This window comes from Arachis ipaensis, chromosome B4 (genome assembly GCF_059453495.1).
Source record: "Arachis ipaensis isolate K30076 ecotype BB chromosome B4, ASM5945349v1, whole genome shotgun sequence".
NCBI classification, from domain to species: Eukaryota; Viridiplantae; Streptophyta; class Magnoliopsida; order Fabales; family Fabaceae; genus Arachis; species Arachis ipaensis.
In genome coordinates, this window is record NC_142439.1 from 876,629 (window position 1) to 898,929 (window position 22,301).

The 22,301-nt window shown below is 29.6% G+C and overlaps 2 protein-coding genes across 9 annotated transcripts; both read left to right on the plus strand.

The window, feature by feature from the left end:
- The first annotated feature begins 481 nt into the window (after positions 1 to 481).
- LOC107637501 (uncharacterized) lies at positions 482 to 4,489 on the plus strand. The gene is made up of 3 exons (XM_016340910.3): positions 482 to 642; positions 977 to 1,216; positions 4,184 to 4,489. Exons 1-3 carry the CDS (start codon positions 628 to 630, stop codon positions 4,259 to 4,261), a joined length of 333 nt encoding a protein of 110 aa, XP_016196396.1. The 5' UTR covers positions 482 to 627; the 3' UTR covers positions 4,262 to 4,489.
- Positions 4,490 to 9,086: 4,597 nt separating this feature from the next.
- Positions 9,087 to 21,479, plus strand: LOC107638354 (UDP-N-acetylglucosamine transporter UGNT1). 8 transcript variants are annotated; one of them, XR_015880856.1, is made up of 12 exons: positions 9,087 to 9,203; positions 12,830 to 12,960; positions 14,114 to 14,190; positions 15,066 to 15,227; positions 15,364 to 15,497; positions 16,757 to 16,887; positions 16,960 to 17,004; positions 17,638 to 17,735; positions 20,721 to 20,828; positions 20,922 to 20,978; positions 21,066 to 21,226; positions 21,277 to 21,479. XR_015880856.1 is itself a non-coding variant. In XM_016341589.3 (11 exons), the coding sequence occupies exons 2-11, from the start codon at positions 12,858 to 12,860 to the stop codon at positions 21,138 to 21,140; spliced, it is 990 nt and encodes a 329-aa protein (XP_016197075.1). In that variant the 5' UTR covers positions 9,097 to 9,203; positions 12,806 to 12,857; the 3' UTR covers positions 21,141 to 21,479. The 8 variants fall into 8 exon arrangements, 7 of the variants coding, with proteins under 7 accessions (XP_016197075.1, XP_016197078.1, XP_016197076.1 ...); XM_016341589.3 differs by having other exon boundaries at positions 9,097 to 9,203; positions 12,806 to 12,960; positions 21,066 to 21,479; XM_016341590.3 differs by having other exon boundaries at positions 9,105 to 9,203; positions 12,806 to 12,960; positions 14,114 to 14,172; positions 21,066 to 21,479.
- Positions 21,480 to 22,301: the final 822 nt, after the last annotated feature.

The window sequence follows — 22,301 nt, forward strand, 5'->3', positions numbered from 1 at the left end:
CCACCTTATAAAAAATGTTTATTAAAGTTTTTGTTATGAATGTTAAGAAAACAAGGATTTACGAATTTTTTTGGTATTAACGTTAAGAAGGCTTTCCGAAGGTTTTGGACTATTGGTTATCGTCTAATTTAGTTCACTTGGTAAAAAAAAAAAAGTTTGGTCACCCAATATTTCTATTTTATTTATTTTTCTTTCTATTCTCTACTTATGTTGAGCCTTGCAAATACTTGTATTTTGTGGGAGTTTTGGATTAAATTTACAAAAAAACCTTAATTGTGTATTATTAGTGTACACCAAGTGGTTGTGAACCTAACATTTCTGTTTACCATCTATATTGTGCGCATCTAAACTAACTTTGGATATGGTTTTAACAGTTCATAACAAAAGTAAGTTAAAGGGAGGAAAATATGGTTTTTCTCCTATTTTTACTTTTATCAAGACATGTCAAGAATAAATATATGAATCCTATTAACCCTTCGTTGAGGCTAGGACATCTTGAACACTAATCACAAAACATAAATTTTCAGTTGTCTTCCTAGTTTTCCATCATTCATCCTCTTCTATTGGAAGAATCTTAATTGAAGCTTTCCATTCCATATTTGAACCTTAACTTTTGATGATCTAGCCATGGAGAGACGAGAGGTAAGTTCCTAAATCTGCATAGCATAACAGAAATTGGATAAAATCCGATCCAATAAATGCTTCTAGCCTATTAATTTTCTTGCTATCTTGGATCAGATTGATTATGTGTGTGTTGGTTGATGATTTAATTTATCGTTGTAGAATATGCCTAATTTGAAACCCTAGAACGTGTATTAGTTAATGTGTGTTGGTTGATGATTGGGGGTGTTAACCAATACACGTTCAGGGCATCATAAAACAGAGTTTTTTTTTTTTTTTAGATAGAGACTTGAACCCGCAACCTCTTAATTGAGTATGAAAAAACTATGTATTGATTTTTTTAATTATGTTGCAGAAGAAAGCAGTAAAGGCAACGGTGCCGAAGTTTGGAGCATGGGAGAAGAAGGCAGTAGGAGCGCCTACAGATTATTCAATGGTGTTTGGTCAAGTTCGTGAAAAGAAGAAGAATCAAAAGACAGATTTGAGTGAAGTGAGGCGTTTAAGCCTTGGGAATGAAACAAATCATCACTTCCATCCCTATCGTGCACGTGCTCTTCTTGCTAGTGAAGATCCTCCTCTTCCTCCTCCTCCTACTGTAAGTACTCTCACAATAATCCTCTTTAATTTTGTTTCAGTGCTTCACCTACCTTTGGTCCATACCCCCTAATCAAAACACACATGGATCATTGTTAGGTAAAGTCTTTGATTTTCTAATGAACCTATGGGTTAATCATTGCACGTGGGATACATGCACCCAAAAACTAAAAGTAAAAACAGAAACTCAATTTTTAGTATTTTTTTATTATTATTTTGTCAGCACAAATGCTAAATTATCTTTAACAAATAAATTTTATTAATTTATATATACAAACTCTAAAAATACGAATACAACTTGTATTAATTTATGTGTGTAAAATTCTAGTAAATTTATGTACAAATTATATGTTTATTGGGTAAAACGTTTGTAAATATTTGTGTAAATTATTATTAACTAAATACCGGCTAAAAATGATAATATTTGCTGGTCATGTAATATTGTTCAAATAAAAAAAAAAAGAGTAAAGTATCGTTTTTGTCTCCAAAGTTTGGGGTAAGTTTCAAAGTTGTCCCTAACGTTTCAATCATCTTATTTAAGTCCCTAACGTTTCAAAACTGACTCAATGTTGTCCTACCGTTAGGGATCCTTGACGGAGGGACAAAATTGAGACGATTTTGAAACGTTAGAGACTTAAATAGGACGAAAACATTGGAGCAAAAATGATACATATAAATAAATTTTAATTTTATCCTTCAATAATTTCAATTTTTTACTATACATAGTATTCAATTATTTTTTAATCACATCTAAGTAAATTATACTTAATCATATTACTTTTATTTTAAATAAATTATTTTTTTATAATTTTACTCTTAAAAATTTTTAGTTATCATGAAATGCTTATAGAATAACTAGTATATAAACTTGCAGAAAAGAAAAAAATAGTATATATTCAATAAACATGCAAGAGAAGCCTAAGATTTCTTTATGTCTTTAAACTTTATAAAATTCTTTAATGTTTGCTGGAGTTATAATGCAATATATATTGTAAAACTTCTTTTTTTTTTCTTTGTATACAATTTTTTTTCAAGGATTTAAAGTGTATGGCTTAAAGTATATATATTGCAGAAATTTTTTTCTTTAGAATCATTATATGCAAATATAACTTATAATCATTCATTAATTTAGAAGCGATGCACTCCTTGCTGGATGGCTAAATGATGTTTGTGATTTTTTTTTTTGGCAAGATATGTTACAACACGTATCTATTTATATTGGATTTGGACATAGGAGTTTATAATTTTCTAAATTCATATAATATGCAACCAAACGAAAAAATAAATTGATTCAAGCTTAATTTTAATCTTTCTATTACGTATACCTCTTTAATTTATATATGCTTGTCCTAATATTAAAATATAATTTCATATTTGCATTAGTTGTTCAATACATATTTAGCATCACTTGTTCAAGGCATCGGTATTAATTATACCATTTAATTTAGCAAATAAGTGTATAATTTGAGTAGTGTAATGTTAGAGAAACTAATAAAATAGTATATAAATAAAACTTGAACATATTAAAATTTTAAATAAGGTAAAATGTTGTTTTAGTCCATAGTATTTTGGTTCAATTTTAATTTCGTTCCTAAAAATTGAAATGTTCTATTTTTGTTGGAAGTGTCTTATTTCGTCTAATTTTAAAAGTTTGATCAAAATCAAAATTCTTTCTTCCAAAAATATTCTGATCATTTTCTCCACTCTCATCTTCTACATTATTGGGGCAACACGCCTAGTTATAGTGGTGCTTCTAGTAATTTGGTAGTGAAAGTAATAAAAAAATAACAGAAAGAGAAAAATAACAATAAAAGACAAGTAAAACAAAATAAAAAGTTTGTGACAAAATATGACATTTCAAAAATTAGAAACGAGATTAAGATTTAGTCCAAATTTTGGGATTTAAAATAATGTTTGACCACCTTTATAATATAGCATTTATGATAATAAAAATTTAAATAATATCACATATTAAGAAAAGAAACTTGAATATTTAGTTTAATATATTTTTTTTGATCAAGTTACATCAAGTAAAACTCAAATTCGAGATTTCTAAGTAGGAGAAAGATATATGCCATGCCATTTGAATTATGGTTTTTTGGCTAATTTAGTAAATTATTAAATATATAAAAAAATTCTAACAAACTATACAATAATATTTAGAGTTCAAATATTAGTTTTGGGAATTGTTTTTTTTTTTTTAAAGTTATAGAGTAACAAATTTTTTTTAATATTTTACATTAAATTATTGCAATAATAAATTATAAATAAATTATCATTTTTGTCCCCAACATTTAATTTAAATATTAAAATTGCACCTAACATTTTAAACGTCATATTTAAATTTTTAACATTTTAAAATGGTTACAATATTATGTTACCATTAACTTTGTTAACAGTTATGTAATAGAGATACATACGTGGATATTATAATCTATACTATATATGATAAACTAATCTCATATTATACCATTAGTAAAAAAATAAATAAATAAATGAAAGAAAAATAATACTAGTAATACAAAATTCTAATTACATTTCGTTCTGTCATATGCTAGTATAATTTTTCTTTTATTTATTTAATTTTTTATTTTTTTATTAACAGTAATATGAAATTAGTCTTTCACAGTGGATTGTAACATCCCACCAATGCATCTTGATTATAGAATTATTAAAAAAATTGACGATAAAATAATATTGTAATAATTTTAAAATATTATAAATTTAAATAAGACGTTTAAAAAATTAGGTACAATTTTAAAATTTGTCCAAATATTAAGAACAAAAATAATATTTTACTCAATAAATTATTTATAATTTTTTTTAAATGAAAGCTACTCAACGATCTTTTCCTTCGTTACCTATTATATTTCAATGAAAGTTAATAAGATTTGTTTCTCATAAAAATATTAGAATTCTTTTTCTAATTAATTCTTTCATTTTTTTTATTTTTCTTTTTTTTTCCCAGAATTTGCAGAGGAGAAAAAGTGGTGTGAATAACTATTTCGTTTGCTGCTCATCAAGTCCTGATATTGTACGTCCTTGAAGTCAATCCTTGATTATACAATATCTCGAAATTAAATCTATGGATTATATAAAATGGACTAATGAAGGGACAAATCCAATGCCAAATCCTACAATGAGAAGGGGTTGTGCTTGCAATACCATGGGCTAGGAAATTCAATGGTGTACCCTTGGACTATAACCTTTTTTTTTTAGTTTAGCTAAACTTTTATAATACGGTTAAAATTATTTTTAACCACATTTTTTTGAAGTTTAGGTAAACTAAAAAAAATATTATATTGCACTACCTAGAAGAAAGTATGAATACACTTTCTATCCACCATTGAATATGCTTAAAAGGATGGTCTAAAACTCAACTCTTGCATTGTGTATACATTGTAGGTGAATTATAAGGTAAAGATGTAAATTTACAGATTTTTTCTTTTATGTGATGAAAGAGAGATTAAAAATATTGGAATTCATATTTTGAATATTAATAAAATAATAAAAAATAATTATAAAAAGAATTTAATTCTTTTTCTATACAACCCTAATCTGTACAGTAGAGTGTTCCTACATTGTATACTATGTTGTTCAAGCTTGGTGAATTAAGATGTGGAATTGTTGAATTAAGATGTGGACATTAATTTTTGTGATGACAAAAATAATTGATAATTTTTTATTCTAACTAATTTGTTATAATGAGCATTGTAGAAAAAAAAAAAATCAAAGATGACCAAACAAGCAAATTTAAATTGTAAAAAACAGCAATAATAGAAATAATATCATTAAAGATCATATTAAGTTGTGTTTGAAAAGTTGTTTGCACATTACTATCAAGGTAAACAAGGAAATGAATCTCAATCAAGCCAATAGCTATAGCTATAACATTGAAAGGTGCAATCGCTATTTTTTTTTTTCTTTTTTATCAAAGATATGAGACTCGAACCCGCAACCTCTTAATTGAGTACGGGGAGACTATACCATTTAAGTTATTACTCATTGGCGTGCAATCGCTACTTTAATAAATAAGAAAATGATTCTTTTATTGAAGAAGAGATTAAACTATTATATATGAAGGAATCATTCAAGAAAAAACGCAACCAAAAACACAACCTTTAATGATATAGCTTTATTACTTATTATTTGAGTATGTTTCAATAACTATATTGTCTATAATTAAGTTTATACTAAGACATACAAAAAGTAAAAGAAATTGATCACACACAAATCATTTTATACTTTTATTTGAATATTTATTTTTCAAAAATATATTGAAATTAGAGTGCACTTAATTTCTCTTGCTTAAGTTGGGTTAGTACTTAAAAGTTACTAATTTTGAGTTAGCTTAGATAAATGACAGAGTGTAAGTCTTTTGAAATTGGCATTTATAATCAATATTGATTATAGTAAAAATTCTATCATAATTTTTAGTAAAAACTGAACATAAGTCACATTATACTTCGTGGTCGAAACAAAATATATCGTGATGTCACTCATTCTCTATATATCTATTATATTATCATTTTTTGTTCTGCTACTTTAAAACGAGACAAAAAAAATAAAATAATTTTCTATTTCATGAGTTCTGTATATTCAATTTTATAAATTATAAAAAAATGCGATTCTTTGCTTCAACTTTTCTCTTCAACTCATTTTATAACTTTCAATTTAAAATGTTTAAATTAAGCCAAAACTAAATTTACCATTTTAGTGAACTGTTGGTCCTTTTTACCTGACATTTGCCAAGCCAGATTGACTAGTAGAACTGTCAAACGGGCTAGTCCGGCCCATTTAGATTTGGCCCGTTTAAGCCTGCTTCATTCGCGAGCTATAACTTTTTTAATCTAGACCATTTATAGTCAGTTTGATGGGTTAAACGGGTTGGTCCATTTATCATTTTATTTTATTTTTTGAAAAATATTTTGACAAAAAAAAATCACTTTTAGGTCAAAAACCATAAACAAATAGTATTTTTTTTTTAAATTGATGGGTTAGATTTTCAGGTCGGATCGAGAGAAATATTGGCTACAAGTGCTATTTTTTTTAAAAATGTAAAAAAAATAAACAGGCCACCCGTTTAGCCTGGAACTAACCCGTTTAATCCGTCAATTTTTTCAGGTTAATCAGACTCAGCCCATTTAACCTGAAATTTAGACGGACTTAATTTTAGAGACAAAATCCATCCATTTAAATAGATAAACGGACTGATCCGATTAATTTGGCCTATTTTAACGGCCAATGTAACAAGTTAATATGTATGTTGCCAACACATTATGCCATTAACGGAATAAGGATTAGCAAAATACCCGCCCCATAATAACGTTTCCCCCCTTCCTCGTGACCAACCCACAAACCCTTCCCCCATACCCGCATCGTACCCTACCTCTGCTCCTCACAATCTCCTGCCGGACTCTCGCGAAATACCGTACGCGTTCCGGCTCCCTCATGTGTCCACAACCGTCGCACACATCCATGCTTCGTCGCACCTCCCTAACCGCCGCCCGCAGCCCAATCTCGTCACGCCTCCATTGCACCGCTGCAGGTAGCCCAACTTTGTTCTCCATGCATCGCGTCGCACAACCTTACGGATATTTCTTTTTATTGTACATGGATGTTTAATTTTTATTGTACATGGACGTTTCTTTTAAGTTCGATAAATGTTGTTTTTTATTGTACATCACGTATGTTTCTTTTTTTTTTTTTACCAAAGATAGGAGACTCGAACCCGCAACCTCTTAATTGAGTATGTGGAGACTATGCCATTTGAGCTATTACTCATTGGTAAAAAATTTGAAAAGATAGAAGACTCAAACCCGCAACCTCTTAATTGAGTATGGAGAGTTTATGCCATTTGAGCTATTACTCATTGGCCACGTATGTTTCTTTTTATTGTATATGGATATTTCGTTTTTATTGTACATGAATATTTTTTTAAGTTCGATGGATGTTTTTTTTTATTGTACATAGATATTTTTTTATTGCGGCGGTAAGGTCCAGCATTGCCGGCGATATTGACAGCATAATAGGAGAGGGAGGAGTGGAGTAACTGTGGTGAAAATAAGGTAATGAGAAAGGAGAAAAGTGTAATTAAGAGTAAAGATGGATAATATATTTTTTTCAGGTTTAATGAACCTATAATATAATCTGTTACTTACATTGATTACATTTTTTGTTGCCTACCCAACAGAATTGATTTACTTCATTAACTAATAATAAAACTTGTAATCCAACATTAATACTTATACGTCCACTACCCACTTATATATAATATATAGCTCATAGAAAAAACGACACATAACCCTAAGTTAGTCACTTTTATGATTATATATCTACATATATAGACATATGTTATTATTATAATTTTGACTAAAGTTGATTCATTTAGTGTACGGGGATTTCATAATGGGTTCCATAAGCCACGTCTTCCACTTCACCCTCCAAAGAATAAAAGGTTGTTTCTACTTTCATAGTGTTAATCGTTAAAGGACTCCTCTGTGCTACTGCTTACAGATTAGCTTTCCCTTATTTCATTATTGATCACTTTCAGTGGATAGCAGCTAATTATTATATTATCACAATCAAACAGAAAGTTCTTTATTTATACATTATTTTACCCACATTAATTATTTTGTTATGTTACTTTATTCCTCACGATTCATTTAGATATCTTTTCTTTTGAAAGTTGCTCCATTATTATATATTTGTTGCCACCATGCATATGTATGTGGAATATACTATTAGATGTGAAATACAATAATATGAAAATAAAACCCACTATTATAGCTTCTTCCTTCTCTTCTTGATGCTGATGTGACCAACTAGTGCTTTTCTTCGTTTTGTTTCTTTCGGGCATTCTTCTCATCATCAACAATAGTGCAGCCATTTAATATTTTATTAGCTTAGTGCCTATCAAATTCAAATCGGTCTCGCCAACTCACAAATTAAGCCAATTCAATAAGGTGGAAACTCAGTTGCAATCGACTTCACGTGAAGTTGATAACTAAAAGTCGTTAGATGATTTGACTGATTTGACTAAATTTTCATCTAGTGACTCTCAGTTATCAACTTCACATGAAGTCGATTGCACCTGAGTTTATCAACTTCACGTGAAGCCGACTGTACTTGAGTTTTCACTCAACTCAGGTGCAGTCGACTTCACGTGAAGTTGATAACTAAGAGTCGTTAGATGAAAATTTAGTCAAATCAGTCAAATCATCTAACGACTCTCAGTTATCAACTTCACATGAAGTCGATTGCACCTGAGTTGATCAACTTCACGTGAAGTCGACTGCACTTGAGTTTCCACTCAACTCAGGTGCAGTCGACTTCACGTAAAGTTGATAACTGAGAGTCGTTAGATGATTTGACTGATTTGACTAAATTTTCATCTAACGACTCTCAGTTATCAACTTCACATGAAGTCGATTGCACCTGAGTTGATCGACTTCACGTAAAGTTGATAACTGAGAGTCGTTAGATGATTTGACTGATTTGACTAAATTTTCATCTAACGACTCTCAGTTATCAACTTCACATGAAGTCGATTGCACCTGAGTTGATCAACTTCACGTGAAGTCGACTGCACTTGAGTTTCCACTCAACTCAGGTGCAGTCGACTTCATGTGAAGTTGATAACTGAGAGTCATTAGATGATTTGACTGATTTGACTAAATTTTCATCCAATGACTCTCAGCTATCAACTGCACGTGAAGTCGACTGTACTTGAGTTTTTACTATTGAATAAATTTATATATTCGACTAATTAATCCCCTACCCTGTATCAAACTTCATCACTTAAATTATTTTATAATCAAGTATTGCATTATTAATTCTATAAGCTAGTATAAATAGGTATCAAGCATTTCATAATATAATGAAAGTAACCAACATCACAAAATAAAAAGAAAAATTAAAAAGCCATCATATCATCATCGCAAGTAAGGAGAGTTCAGAGCTCTTAGCTAGTTTTGAAGCTTTGACAGGTAATTTTCTTTCTTATTCTGAACTATAATTTTTTTGGTCTTATTCATTATTCATGTAAATAAAAAGTAACCTTGAATTAGACTTAAGAGAGAAAATGAAAACCAAACCCAAAAGCTTGAACCCAGAATGAATCTACCATATGAAGATACAATCAATTAACCTCGTCCATTATCGAACAGCGGCAGCTCATCCCGAGCTCGCCAACCGCCGCACAAGCTAGCGGCGGTCTGCTGGTCCGCCGTGACTGCTTCCCTCTGTTTATGCATTTTATAACTTACCTCTCTAGAGTAAATAAAAAAAAAGTCATTATTTAAAACGAAAGAAAAACACAGAAAATTTAATTTTTCCTATACTTTTCTTTTAATATTTTGCTTCATGTAAATTTCTTTTCCTGTTTTAAATTTATCAAATGCTAAAACATGATATCATGAAATCTTAACGTATGCCCCATCATAGTCTTATCACCCGTACTTTACGAAACGGTAGTTTACGGTGTTAAATAACTAACTAAAATAGTAAAGTGAGAATTATGTCCATAGATTTTGATTTCGGACTAATTAGTATTTAAAAAAAAATAGTAACATAATCCTCTAAGATAATAAACGATAAATACGTTATGTTATGTTATTCTATTAATTCATTACGTAAAACTTAAAGATAATGCTTATATGTACCACTAAGACGCTAACTATTGTAATGTGTCTATTTATGAAAGATTATCATATAAATAACCATTTTTAGAGTGAAATTTTACATGTTTTAGTAGGATTCATAATAAATAAAGAGCAGTTGATAAAGAATATATAAAAACTCAAAAAATAATGAATGTTTTATTATCCAAAATTATATTGTTTTCATGTTCATATAGCAATAACGAAACACATCACTGTAGATAACGAAATATATGAACAACTCCATTTCGTTTCACACTATCTATTGACGAAAGGACATATATGTCCACCTTTTTTTTTCAATAAATTACATGTCCACCATTTATTATCGTGGAAAATCTAATTATTTTTTAAAGAGCTAATTAGCTTGAAGTCAAAATTTTTAGGATGTAATTGACACTTTACTCTAACTAAAATACATATTTATGAAATTAATAATAAATATTAAAATATTATATTTTTCATATTTTAATTAATATTTTACATTTAAAATGGTTTATTTTGATATAATTATACATAATATTTATTAAATTTATCCTTTAAACGTCATATTTTATTAATTTATCATATAAAAATTTGTAAAATTATAGATACTAATTAATTAATTGTCAGATCAATCTAATTTAACCCCATTTGTTTTGGGATAATTTAAAATAGAAAATTTGATTTTTAAAAATATAGTAAAATATTAGGGTGATTCATATTTAGATTACACATATTTATATATTTTTTACAATACAAGGTATTTACCAGTAAAATATATTCTATAGTTAAGTGAGGTATTTCATTAAACACTTAGAAAATAGAAACATAATGCATTATAATAAATTACAAGAATAATAAAAACTACAATTACCCAATATAAAAAATTGATAATAATAACTCAAGTAGGATCCACGTGATTAGGATTAGAAACCATGATGAAGGGCTGATTCTATGCACCCAGTGCATATGATGTTTTAGGAATAACTAAGATAGAGGCAATAACTGAGAAGTTCCATGGGTGCTACTATTCACCCTCTCTCTACCTCGACTATAAGATTGACTCACAACACTTCTATTTGTTGTTATATCTACCTGAAATAAGAATAAAAACAGTCATATGGCTAGCGAGCAATGTAATTATATAACAATCTAATTAAAGTTTAATAAATAAACACATTAAATAGAATTAAAGCTAGCCTGCATTGTAATTATATAACAATCTAATTAAAGTATAAACGTATAACAAGCTAGTTAAAATATATTTAGGTTACCCTTAGTCGAACTCATCATCTTTTTTCTCTAGTCCATCATCCTCTTCCGAAATAACTTCTAACTTCCTGATTAATTTTTTAAAAATTTCGATAAAATTTTTACTATAATTAGAATCTTCCACTAAATGTAATTTTCATTTTTTCGCAAACCAAACATATTTTTAAATAATTTTAATGAAAATTCAGCTAAGTTTTTCCTTAATTCAGAGACCTCCATAAAAAAATTTATTAATTTTCCTCAATGCATCTAAAATATTTTTTATTATCTAATATTTGAGTTGAATCAATCCATTATCAAATTAAATATAACCCAATCAAATATAACCCATTATTCAAATCTCAATGCCAAAATAAGAGTATGCATACCTTTCCGGCGTGGTAATAGCGATGACAGTGCGGTAGTGGTTCAAAAAGGGGTTAGATTTTTCTATTTAAATAAATAAAAATGGGGATAAAATAGGAAGAGGGATTAGGGCAACCTACCTAGAGGAGGAAAAAGAGACGCAGTTCCAGCGACGACAGAGGGACCAGTGGCGACAGTGACACCAACGCCAAAGACAGAGAGCAGCTTCGTTTCAGGCGATGAAATAGAATCAAGGCGAGTCCACGCAAAATTTGAAGGAGAATGGAGGTAGCTGGCACTGGCAGAGGGTGGCCGGAGGGACTGCCAGAGGTAGTTGTAGGGGAGAGAGAAGAGAGAGGAGAGTAGTGGAGAGAGAATAGCTTTTTTGAAATTGAGAAAGGAGGACCATGCATTTTGAATTTAGGGCACCCTTACTATCGGATTTACCAGCGGATTAATCTGACGGTAATGTTTTTAAGTTCACCAAAATGCACCATTCCACTAAATGAGAATCCGTCAGTAAATTTGCCTCTTGCTTTCGTGCCTATTATTTTATTTTTTCCTCCAATTATAACCAGCAAATTTGCCGTCAGAAATAAAAATTCACCGATAATGCTTTGACCTAACGACTTTGTCGCCTTTGCTACTGGTAAATTTGACGGTAAAACTGCCGCTAATTTCCGACGCAAAATCCAACAAAAAAATCTAAAGGTAGTTAGCATTTTTCTTATAGTGTTTAGTCTTCACCGTAGCATTACTCGAAAGTACCATTAATAGGTGTATTATCTAACTGATTCCAATTGATCAAATAACAGAACCAAAATGATAGAGTTTGTGACTAAAGAAAAGAAACAACAACTAGAGAAAGCTATAATAGGAAGTGAGAATTGACAAAAATGAACATAGCATATGGCTTGAGAGTGAATTGTTAAGTGTACAAGAGAGGGAGATTGTTGCAGATATATATAGCAGCAATATAAAGAGTTTACATGATTAGCTTGCAATGCAAGAAAACAAAAAGAAAAAGACAAGACTGTAACAAACTGCACTAATGTTATCACAGTAGAGAGAAAACAAGAAAACCAAGACTCTTAACAAATTTGTAAAGGTAATAACTACTTTATGTTATTATATCCTCTATTACAAATAATTAGTGGCTGATGTTAGGTGTTTTGTAACCAAATTTAAGACAATAAAATATTTATGAACTAATATTGTCATCCATTAACATTAATTAGCCCCAACTTAAGTAAACCTATGCAATCCCATCAACCCAATAATCATAATTACTATGACTTGTTACAAAGTAATCACTTCTCTGACCTTTAAAGTTTCAGGGGAAAAAAATCAAAAAGAGAAAAACAATTCACTTGAAGGGATTCTATGGAGCACACTAAGCTGCCACTTTCTGATGAAATACCATATAAAAGTTCATCTATGACAAGAAAAGGAGCCTATGTTGCACTATCTTATATGGTCTCTTCAGGTTCTATTTCTTTCATTTATAGCATATAGTTCTATATTTACGTACATTGATAGGTGAAAACTCAAGTGAAATCGACTTCATGTGAAGTTGATACTCAGATCCGTTAAATGATTTGACTGATTTGACTGAATTTTCATCTAACGGCTCTCATGTATCAACTTCATATGAAGTCGACTGCACCTGAATTTCCACCACATTAATATCTAATCTTTTAAAGTATATACGTTAAGAAAGGAACATCCTACAAATTAAATTATTCTTTCTGCTTTATTACGAATTAATAAAAAAAAGTAGTTACATCTTTCTTTATTTTATCTTGAATTGAGATTTCAAAAATTTAGTAATAATTAATAAGCTAACTATCCTTTTCAATAATTAATGTTCAAATCCCAAACAGAAAATAGAGTATGGAACAAAGTTTCAGACAATAAATATATAGAAAAGATAAATAATACAAAACAGTAATACTAGAAAAAAAATAATTTAAACTTGTCTTATTTAATATTTATTAATTCTAACAATAATTAATGAATGTTAGATAAAACAAGTTCTCATTGTATTTAACTATTTTTTTATCAAACATTTTCGAATACAAAAATGCATTCACAACTTATGTGTAAGCATGCTACTTCTATAACTCCAATACTTTAATTTTTCAATAATTAACCAAAATCCTCCAACACACAATTAGTTTTTTTTTTTTTTTTTTTTTTTTGTGACTAACACAATTAGTTAGAAATGCCTTTTGAGAAGACCATCTTATTTCTATTTTACTCATTTCGTTTTTTTTTTCCCCTTACTTGATTCATGTCTCAACACTTTATAAGAGTGAAGATCATTATATATGATTGGACTCAAAACTCATTAAAAGACACAAGGGACTCATACTTTAACAAATTAAGCACTGAAAAATTCAAAAAAATAAAAATAGTTAGCAATTGACTCATATTTTATTGACGAAGAATCTTATTATTTGTATTATTTTTTGTATATTCTCTTGTACACTTTTGTGTATATTTTTTTTATACCTTTTAATTTAGTATTAAAAGTGATTAATAAAACAACTTAAAAAAAATTCTTTTATATCATAAAAAAATATAAGAAAATAATGCAAATATTATTTTTCTTTATTGATTTTGTTTATTTTATGCAGTTCTATTGATCATGTTTAATAAAGCAGCCCTGTCTTCATATAGGTTCCCATTCACAACTGTAATGTCACTTTCTCAGGTGCTTTTTATAATTCACTATGGGTTATTATATCTATGAATATTATCCTTTTCCTATATTATTGCATTGTTTCATAGAGTAAAGTACCAACCCGGTTCCTGTCCATTTCTCAAAATGACAAGACGATTCTTAACCAAAAACCCCTTCCATTACGATCCCTGACCCTGTATTCCGTCTGCCAACCCGGTCCTTCTGTCAGTTTCACGGCGAAAATTCGACGAAAATTGCTGACGTGTCAGGTGCAAAAATGGACAGGGACCTAGTTGTCTCTAAATTTAAATTGGTTAGGAGTTTATTTGTCTTTATTATTCTTTAAGCAATATTTTTTAATTATTTTTTATTCATTGTGTTAATATTCTTTATTTAATAAATAAATACAAACTAATTAATAAATTATTCAAATTCTTTTTTAATAAATAAATACAAACTAATTAATAAATTATTCAAATTTAAAAATATCATGTATTATGAAACCAAATAAATAATTTTTAAATATATAAATAATAAACATTAAAATTTAGTTAATACATTAATAATAATAACCCTATGATATACTATTAGTATTATAATCTAGCTAATTTTCACAATAAAGTGAAACTAATGAACACAATATTTGATATATAGTAAAAATTTTTTGACTAATAACAAATTTAATTTTTTATCTTTTTAAACTAAATTAATAATTCTATTATGGTTTATTTCACTTAATATTAGTAGCCTACTTATAGTATATTTTAGTGCAAAGATATCAAATTTTCACAATAAAGGACTAAATTTGACATGGAACAAACTTTATACATTTCTTCTTAATCAATTTTTTTTCTCTCAATAATTTTTTCCACCTAATAATTTGTATCTCACCATGTTGGTTTCAGATGGCGTGTGCATTTGTCATTCTCTATGTTTTGAAATCGTTGATGATAATTTCTTTCACAACTGCGGAATCTAAGAGCAGTTCTTACAATCCAGTGATGTTTGTGCCATCTAGGACATTAGCTCAAACACTTCCTCTTGCATTACCTTATTTGCTATATGTTGTAAGTATTCATACATTTGCTTATTTGGTAGCTTTTTATCATTGAATCAAATTTTAGCTTAGAATTTTATAATTAAAAATTTTTTTTTATAGATAATAAAAAATATGTTTTTACTAATTGGACAAATTGGTGAAAGGTTGTGACGATGGAAGCTGTCCGTGGGATAAATGTTCCTATGTATACTACCCTGAGGCGAACTACTATTGCCTTCACAATGATGATGGAGTATTTTATAGGTGGAAAGAGACATTCAAATATTGTTATTATAAGGTAAGGAAATCCTCTTGTGTTTTTTCACTAAATAGTATGTTGGATAATTCTCTTTTGCTATTGTTTAGGGTGTCGTTTAATAAAATATTTTTTACTTTGAAGATGTGATCATTTATGCAAAGAACAACTTATTCCATTTTTTTTATGTTCTTTCTTCTGCGACACTACAACTGAAATTAGGGATGATAGCATGGATTCTATTTACGAGTATTTAATTTTATTCTATTCGGTTAAATAGGGTTGTCAACTTGATTCGCTAGCAGAGCAAATTCGAGCGCAAATCGAATAAAATACGGGTTGAGTGTTAATCCTAGCCGATCAATTCACATCCTATATATGTATATATTATAAAAATATATTATAAATGAGTGTTAAACTAAGGCCCTTTCACTTAGTGCAAAAAGTCTCTACTGTTGAATAAAGATCAACAATTAATAATTTGACACTTTTATTTATATAAAAATCAATTCTATTTTAAGGATATATAAATATAATATTATATCACAACATTTTATTTGTGTTTGTGCTATTAATTTAAATAAATTTTTTTATGTAGAGTTGAACATTTTATTTGCACGTTCATTAGGTTATATATATAATAATATTATATATTTATGAAAATTCAAGGGTAGGGTCGGATACCCGCAGGTTAATCGTAGTAGGGTTGACTTGTTCTCAATCTGTAAGTAGAATAAGGTTGAGTTTTAGTAACAAATTTAACTTGCAAGTAGGATTATCTTAGAATAGATTCTCTTAATTTTTTTTCCTCAATTGTTTGGTAAAGTGTGATCTCTCACTTTACACTTTTCAAGTGAAATCAAAAGAAAACATGTGAGAAAAGATATTCAATAGTAAAAAATCACACTTTACCAAACAATTAAAAAAAAAATCTACTCTCATCGTACCCTATCTATTGCTACCCCTAATTAAAATGGCTAAAATATATTAGAATAGATTAAAACGTGATTAAATCTTTGTTAACGATGTTAACTCTAAGAATACAATTAATTGGAGATCTTTGTGCATCATGTCAGTAATCCATCATGTCTATAGACATCTGCATAATCCAACTGAAGATCTTTGTGCATTTTAATTCCTAGCTACTTTAACTAAAACCATTTCAATTTGCATAGTCAAAGTCATACCACATATCTGAGCAGTTTAATTTAGTTTTAGTATTCATTCGACATTGTTTTAATTTAGTATATATATAAATATATATTCCTACTTTGCCAAACTGATGTATTTCATGTTTTTAGTGTTGGAGTGATTATATTTGGTGCGTTTATTGCTGGAGCTCGAGACCTTGCATTTGATTCCTATGGCTATTCAATTGTTTTCATTGAAAACATGTGTAAAGCAGTATACCTTACTTCTGTATCTCGTGTTGGTAAGAATCCTAAATCATCTTGTTTTTCAGCCTTGTGAGAATATTTGACTTGTTTTATGATTATTTTAATAGGCAAATCCACTGGACTTAATGTTTTTGGTCTTATGTGGTGTAATGGTAAGTGTAAAACATCAAGATTTATTATTTTCTCTTTAGGTATATTCATTTATTCTATCTATGTATAGGGCTGGAAGTGAGTCGAGCTGAGCCGAGCTAGACCAAGTTCAAGCTCGGCTCACGAAAATTGAGCTTGGCTCACGGCTCGGCTCACAAAAAACTCACGAGCTGGCTCGAGCTCACGAGCTGGCTCAAATAAGAGAAACATAAATACATAATCTATAATTCTATATCAATAAATTATAATTTATATATTTTAAAAAATATTTGAAAAGATCAATTTTATATATTGTTTATCTATCAATAAATTATAAATTTTTTATTTATGTCCTATATTAAAATTATATGTAAAAAATAAATATAAATATTAAATAATTAAGATTGTTATATATATATATATATAATCGAGCCAGCTCACGAGCTAATGAGCTGAGCTTATCCAAGCTCAAGCTCGACTCATTTAATTTATGAGCTCAATTCCAGGCTCAAGCTTGGCTCACCAGCTCATGAGCTTAGCTTATCGAGCTGTTAACGAGGCTCGAGCTGGCTTGACTCACTTCCAGCCCTAGTCTATGTATATACTACAAATTGTGCTTAAACTATCACTGTACTTTTTTTTTTTGTGTATTTTAGTTGTGCTTTGTGGACCAATCTTACTGCTGTGGTCTGCACTCAGAGGTGAATTACAATCAACCTTGAAATTTCCTTACTTATTATTCCCTGGATTTCAGGTTAGTTAAAGCACTCATATTGTCTAATTTGAACTTCCATCATCCATATTGTTTAATTGCGTTTTTGTACTTATATACTTACACCTGGCATTGATACATTGACACTGACATGGATACGGGACACGACACTATGACATGTAGACACACAAATTTTAAATCTTATAAAACACGGGACACGACATATATATAAAATATAAAGTATTTTTAGATAAATTACAATGATATTTTGATATTTTATTGATTTTATAATATAAAATAATTTTTTAACTGTTTTTAATATTTTTTTAATTATATAAAATATTTAAAATATTTTTTGTTTTAATAAATAATAATATATATTATTTCTAAACTCATTTTAAGAATACATGTTAAGAATAAGATTGGACATGCTGATACGTGATAGTATTTATTCGGTATGTCCAAGTACGTTTGGAAAAGAATTTTTTATTTTTATTAAAACACGGTTGGATACAGTAGACACGCGCTTTGGACAAATGTCGATGAATATCATGTTAGAAATATTCCGACACACAGGCACAATAACTCAACGAAATGTCCATATTTCATAGATGAGTATTTATTGCTCCAAATATTAATATTTAGGTCAAATTTGATCATTAGACATTTAGTGTACATATTAAACTGCTTCTAAAGTGGTTTAGACTTGTAGGTCCTTATGTTGAATCGAATTTATACTAGACCTAATATTACAGTGAAAAGGATATTCTGTTGTTTCAAAATCTTCTAGATTTACAACATAGCTAGTTCTGCATATTAGATAACTTCATAGGAAAGATATGTATACATACAAACAATATGTTTACAAAGAATGTTAGAAGGCCATCGGAATTTATTGTTTTTGGCCATTAATTAGTCATTAATATTGTCAGCGCAATAGTGGTGTACGTTATTATTGTGCATTCACTGGCAGCAAAATAATGAGATAATGGTATAGTGCACCTACTGCGTGTGAGATTGTATGTAGCTTTGTCGCGAAAAATTGCTATATATATCACATCCTACCAATAACTTTCATTTTTCATCTATTCTCTCTTCTTTCTCACAAACATTCTCCAAAATGGCTAACAGGCGTATAATAGTTTGTTGTTTATCCGAATGCAATAATATTATGAAGGATGATGGTACACATTTTGAATGTAGTGATTCTGTTGTTATATACACTTGGCGGCTGCATTCTTTGACAGAGCTTAAAAATTTGATTCCGGTCAATATCAAAATGCTTGGAATTAAGCATGTTAAAAAAATTGGATATCGGCTCATTTCACTGGACACCATGAGAAATATCCGGTGTAGGTATTGTGACTAAAGGATGATGATCAGGTGCGAGCTATGTCCGATTGCCATAGAAAGATTGTGACTAAACAAGTGATGGAACTTTGCATTGAGTTGGTGGATGTTGGCAGTAGTTATTCTACTTCACGTGTAGTCTCAATAGGTTGTGCAGCAAGATCTAATTAGGTGGGAAGAACCGAATCCCCCCATAAGAATTCGGTCTTCTCTACAAATGGTTGAACCTATAACTAATTTGTTTTTCGAAGAGTCTGAGGCAGACGAAGGTAGGTCCAATCTGGTTTTGATAGTGACAGCGATGACAATACAGAATTTGTCTTAGAAACTCAACTATTGTCTTTTACCTCCTTACAACATATATTTCCACCACCGTTACCACTTTCTAGCCGAGCCAAAGCTCTAAGCCATTATTTGTCATTAGACCTGAATACTATGTGGTCCGAGGGGCGCTGACGACTATAACACAAATGGGAGCATGGAGCAAAGGGTTGGCCATAGATTCTACAGCAAAGAGTTCGTTCACCTTACCATTAAGAACTACAGCATTCGTCGGAGTATAGAGTATTAGGTTGTTGAATATGATTATCTGAAATATCATTGTTGGTGCAGATATTATGCTGTAGATTGTCAGTGGAGCATTTGGGTTGCATATCGACAGAATCTTGGTTGTTAGGAGGTTCATAAATACGGGGCTATGCACACGTGCTTGGCGCCAACAATGTTCCAAGATTATTCAAATCTCGTCAGTAACCTGATATGCAGAGTGATCTTTTCCATGATAGAAGGTAAATTTTTTTAAAAATTTGCATCTGTTTGTGAAAAAATGGTTACATGATTATCATGTTATTGTTGTAAGATATCTAAAATTAATTGATATAGTAATCAATTTAGGTAATCCTTTGATTCCGATTAGAGTACTATAAGGGACAGTGGAGTAGAGATATAAATTTGAACTGTCATACAGAAAGGTTTGGATGGCAAAGTAAAAAGCAATTGCTCAAATCTCTAGAAATGCCCAAACTAAGCAAATGGTAAAAGTGGAGTAGGTCTTCTTCTCCTTTCCTTCTTTCTCTCTATTCTCTGAAATGCCCAAACTAAGCAAATGGTAAAAGTGTAAAAGGTTTGGATGGCGAAGTAAAAAGCAATTGCTCAAATCTCTAAAAATGCCTGCATTGTTTTATAGTGGTCCCAGCAATTTCGTAAACAGTGTTTGCGCTATTGTGGGATACCCACTTCGCTGTTATTGCTATGGCAAGAACTATGCTATAGCGCTCTTCCTCCATTGCGTAGTTCTTGACTGCGAAATAGTACTTACCTACATAATAACATAACATAATACTTAAAATAGTACAAAATTTAAATTTTAAATAAATCAGTAAATATGAGTTTTTCAGCAAATATGTGAAATGTCTTAAAGCTTAGTATATACCCAATTAGAGCTTAGAGAGAGAGAGTGTATATATATATATATGGCTTTAGAGCTTGGTTGTCCTACTTTGATTGCATTAAAGTTTAAATAATTTTATCAATACTTTCATATAGCACCAAAGTTCTTTATAACCTCAATGTTGTGATTTAGTAGTATGTGATTTATATGTTTTTAAATTACAGGCAAACTGATAATTCAATATTTTGAGACATTTTTTGACTTGATTTATTGGAATCATTATACAGGCTTTGATCTTTCTGTCATGTGCTTTTACTTTCTTTATGAACTACATTGTTGTGTTAAATACAACAATCAACTCAGCCCTTACACAAGCAATTTGTAGTAACTTAAAGGTTGGTCAATGACATGTCTTCATTTTATAACATCGTGCATGCATCTTTAAGAAACAATGATTAAGAATTTAATGATCTATACTTTGTTTACAGGATGTCTTTACTAGTGGATTCGGTTGGCTACTATTTGGTGGGCTTCCATATGATTTGGTAATGATAAATTCACTTGTTATCATGAACTCTTCATTAGTGTCCTATTTAAATTTATTTATTTATTAAAGTTAATTTTGTTTGTAGTTCAATGTTCTTGGTCAATCAATTGGCTTCCTAGGGTCATGCTTATATGCTTATTGCAAAACAAGAGGAAAATGAGGAACATGTTCCATATTTTAAAGGCGTGCATGCAAGGCAAGAAAGACCCTTTCGAAACATCACAACACACTACAATATTGTGTAACGTACATGTATATTTTTGGTCTTTTTCAAATTTAATATTCACTAAATATAGAAATCATACACAAAATTTAAGGTGTCGTATGTGGTGGCATCAAAATTTTGGTGGCTAATATGGCTATAGATGAGCATCCTGTAAGACTATGACACGTGCAGAAAAAAGGTATATTATATTATTTGATGTTTGGCAAATTTTTATCTCTTTTCTTAAATAAATTAGAAATGGTCAAAATTGCATATGTTTTAAGTCTAATTATTAGGGGTGAGTACGGATAGTGGGTACCCGATTACCCGTCCGAAACCGAACTGAACCAATTAAATTGGTTCTGAAACCAACGGGTAATCGGGTCCAATCCGAACCAAACCGATGGTTTTTGTTAGTGATTGGCTCGGATATCAGTTTTAGGGGTGCAGAACTTGAACCAACCCGCAAACCCGATCATATATTAATTAAATAAAAAAATAAAAAATATATATGACTTTTCTATTAGACAATGATTATTCATTATTAATATGTTTTGATTTTAATGAGTTTAGTTTTTAATGTATTTGGTGTTTAACATGTTTGGATTATTTCTATTGATGTTACATGTTTATTGTACTTGTTGAATTTTTAAGATAAAAATTTGTTTTTTTTTTTTTTATGAATTTTAAAGTCATCGGGTACCCAATTACCCGAACCGAACTAATCCGTTCTTAATTGGTTTAATTTGGTTCGGGTACATGTACAAAAAAATGCAAATCCGAACCAAACCGAACCAATTACATTTTGATCGGTTCGATTCTAATTTTACCATAAACTCAAACCAAACCATCCGTGCTCACCCCTACTCATTATTCCAACATTTCTTCGTTATTTTCTGTCATCTTAGCACTTGAAAATAACAGAATTCTCTATAAATATTCACAAATATTCACAATCAAATCAACATGAACATGGATGCACGTTTACGTGGAAAGAGGAGTATGTTGTTGATTATAGATCTCTACTTATTAATTTTATCTTTTAAAATAAATTATTTTAGAAAAAGAAAAATACCTATTTAAAAAATACCTGTGTAAAATAAAATAAATAAACTT

What these genes read in the sequence shown, in the direction of transcription:
- LOC107637501 (XM_016340910.3), top strand. An exon ending in CTCTTCCTCCTCCTCCTACT is followed by an intron (nt 1,217 to 4,183) that starts GTAAGTACTCTC and finishes TTTTTTTCCCAG; the next exon opens with AATTTGCAGAGGAGAAAAAG.
- LOC107638354 (XM_016341589.3), top strand. Translation starts at nt 12,858, where the DNA reads ATGGAGCACACTAAGCTGCCACTTTCTGATGAAATACCATATAAAAGT. An exon ending in TACTTCTGTATCTCGTGTTG is followed by an intron (nt 16,888 to 16,959) that starts GTAAGAATCCTA and finishes TTATTTTAATAG; the next exon opens with GCAAATCCACTGGACTTAAT. An exon ending in GTGGGCTTCCATATGATTTG is followed by an intron (nt 20,979 to 21,065) that starts GTAATGATAAAT and finishes TTTTGTTTGTAG; the next exon opens with TTCAATGTTCTTGGTCAATC.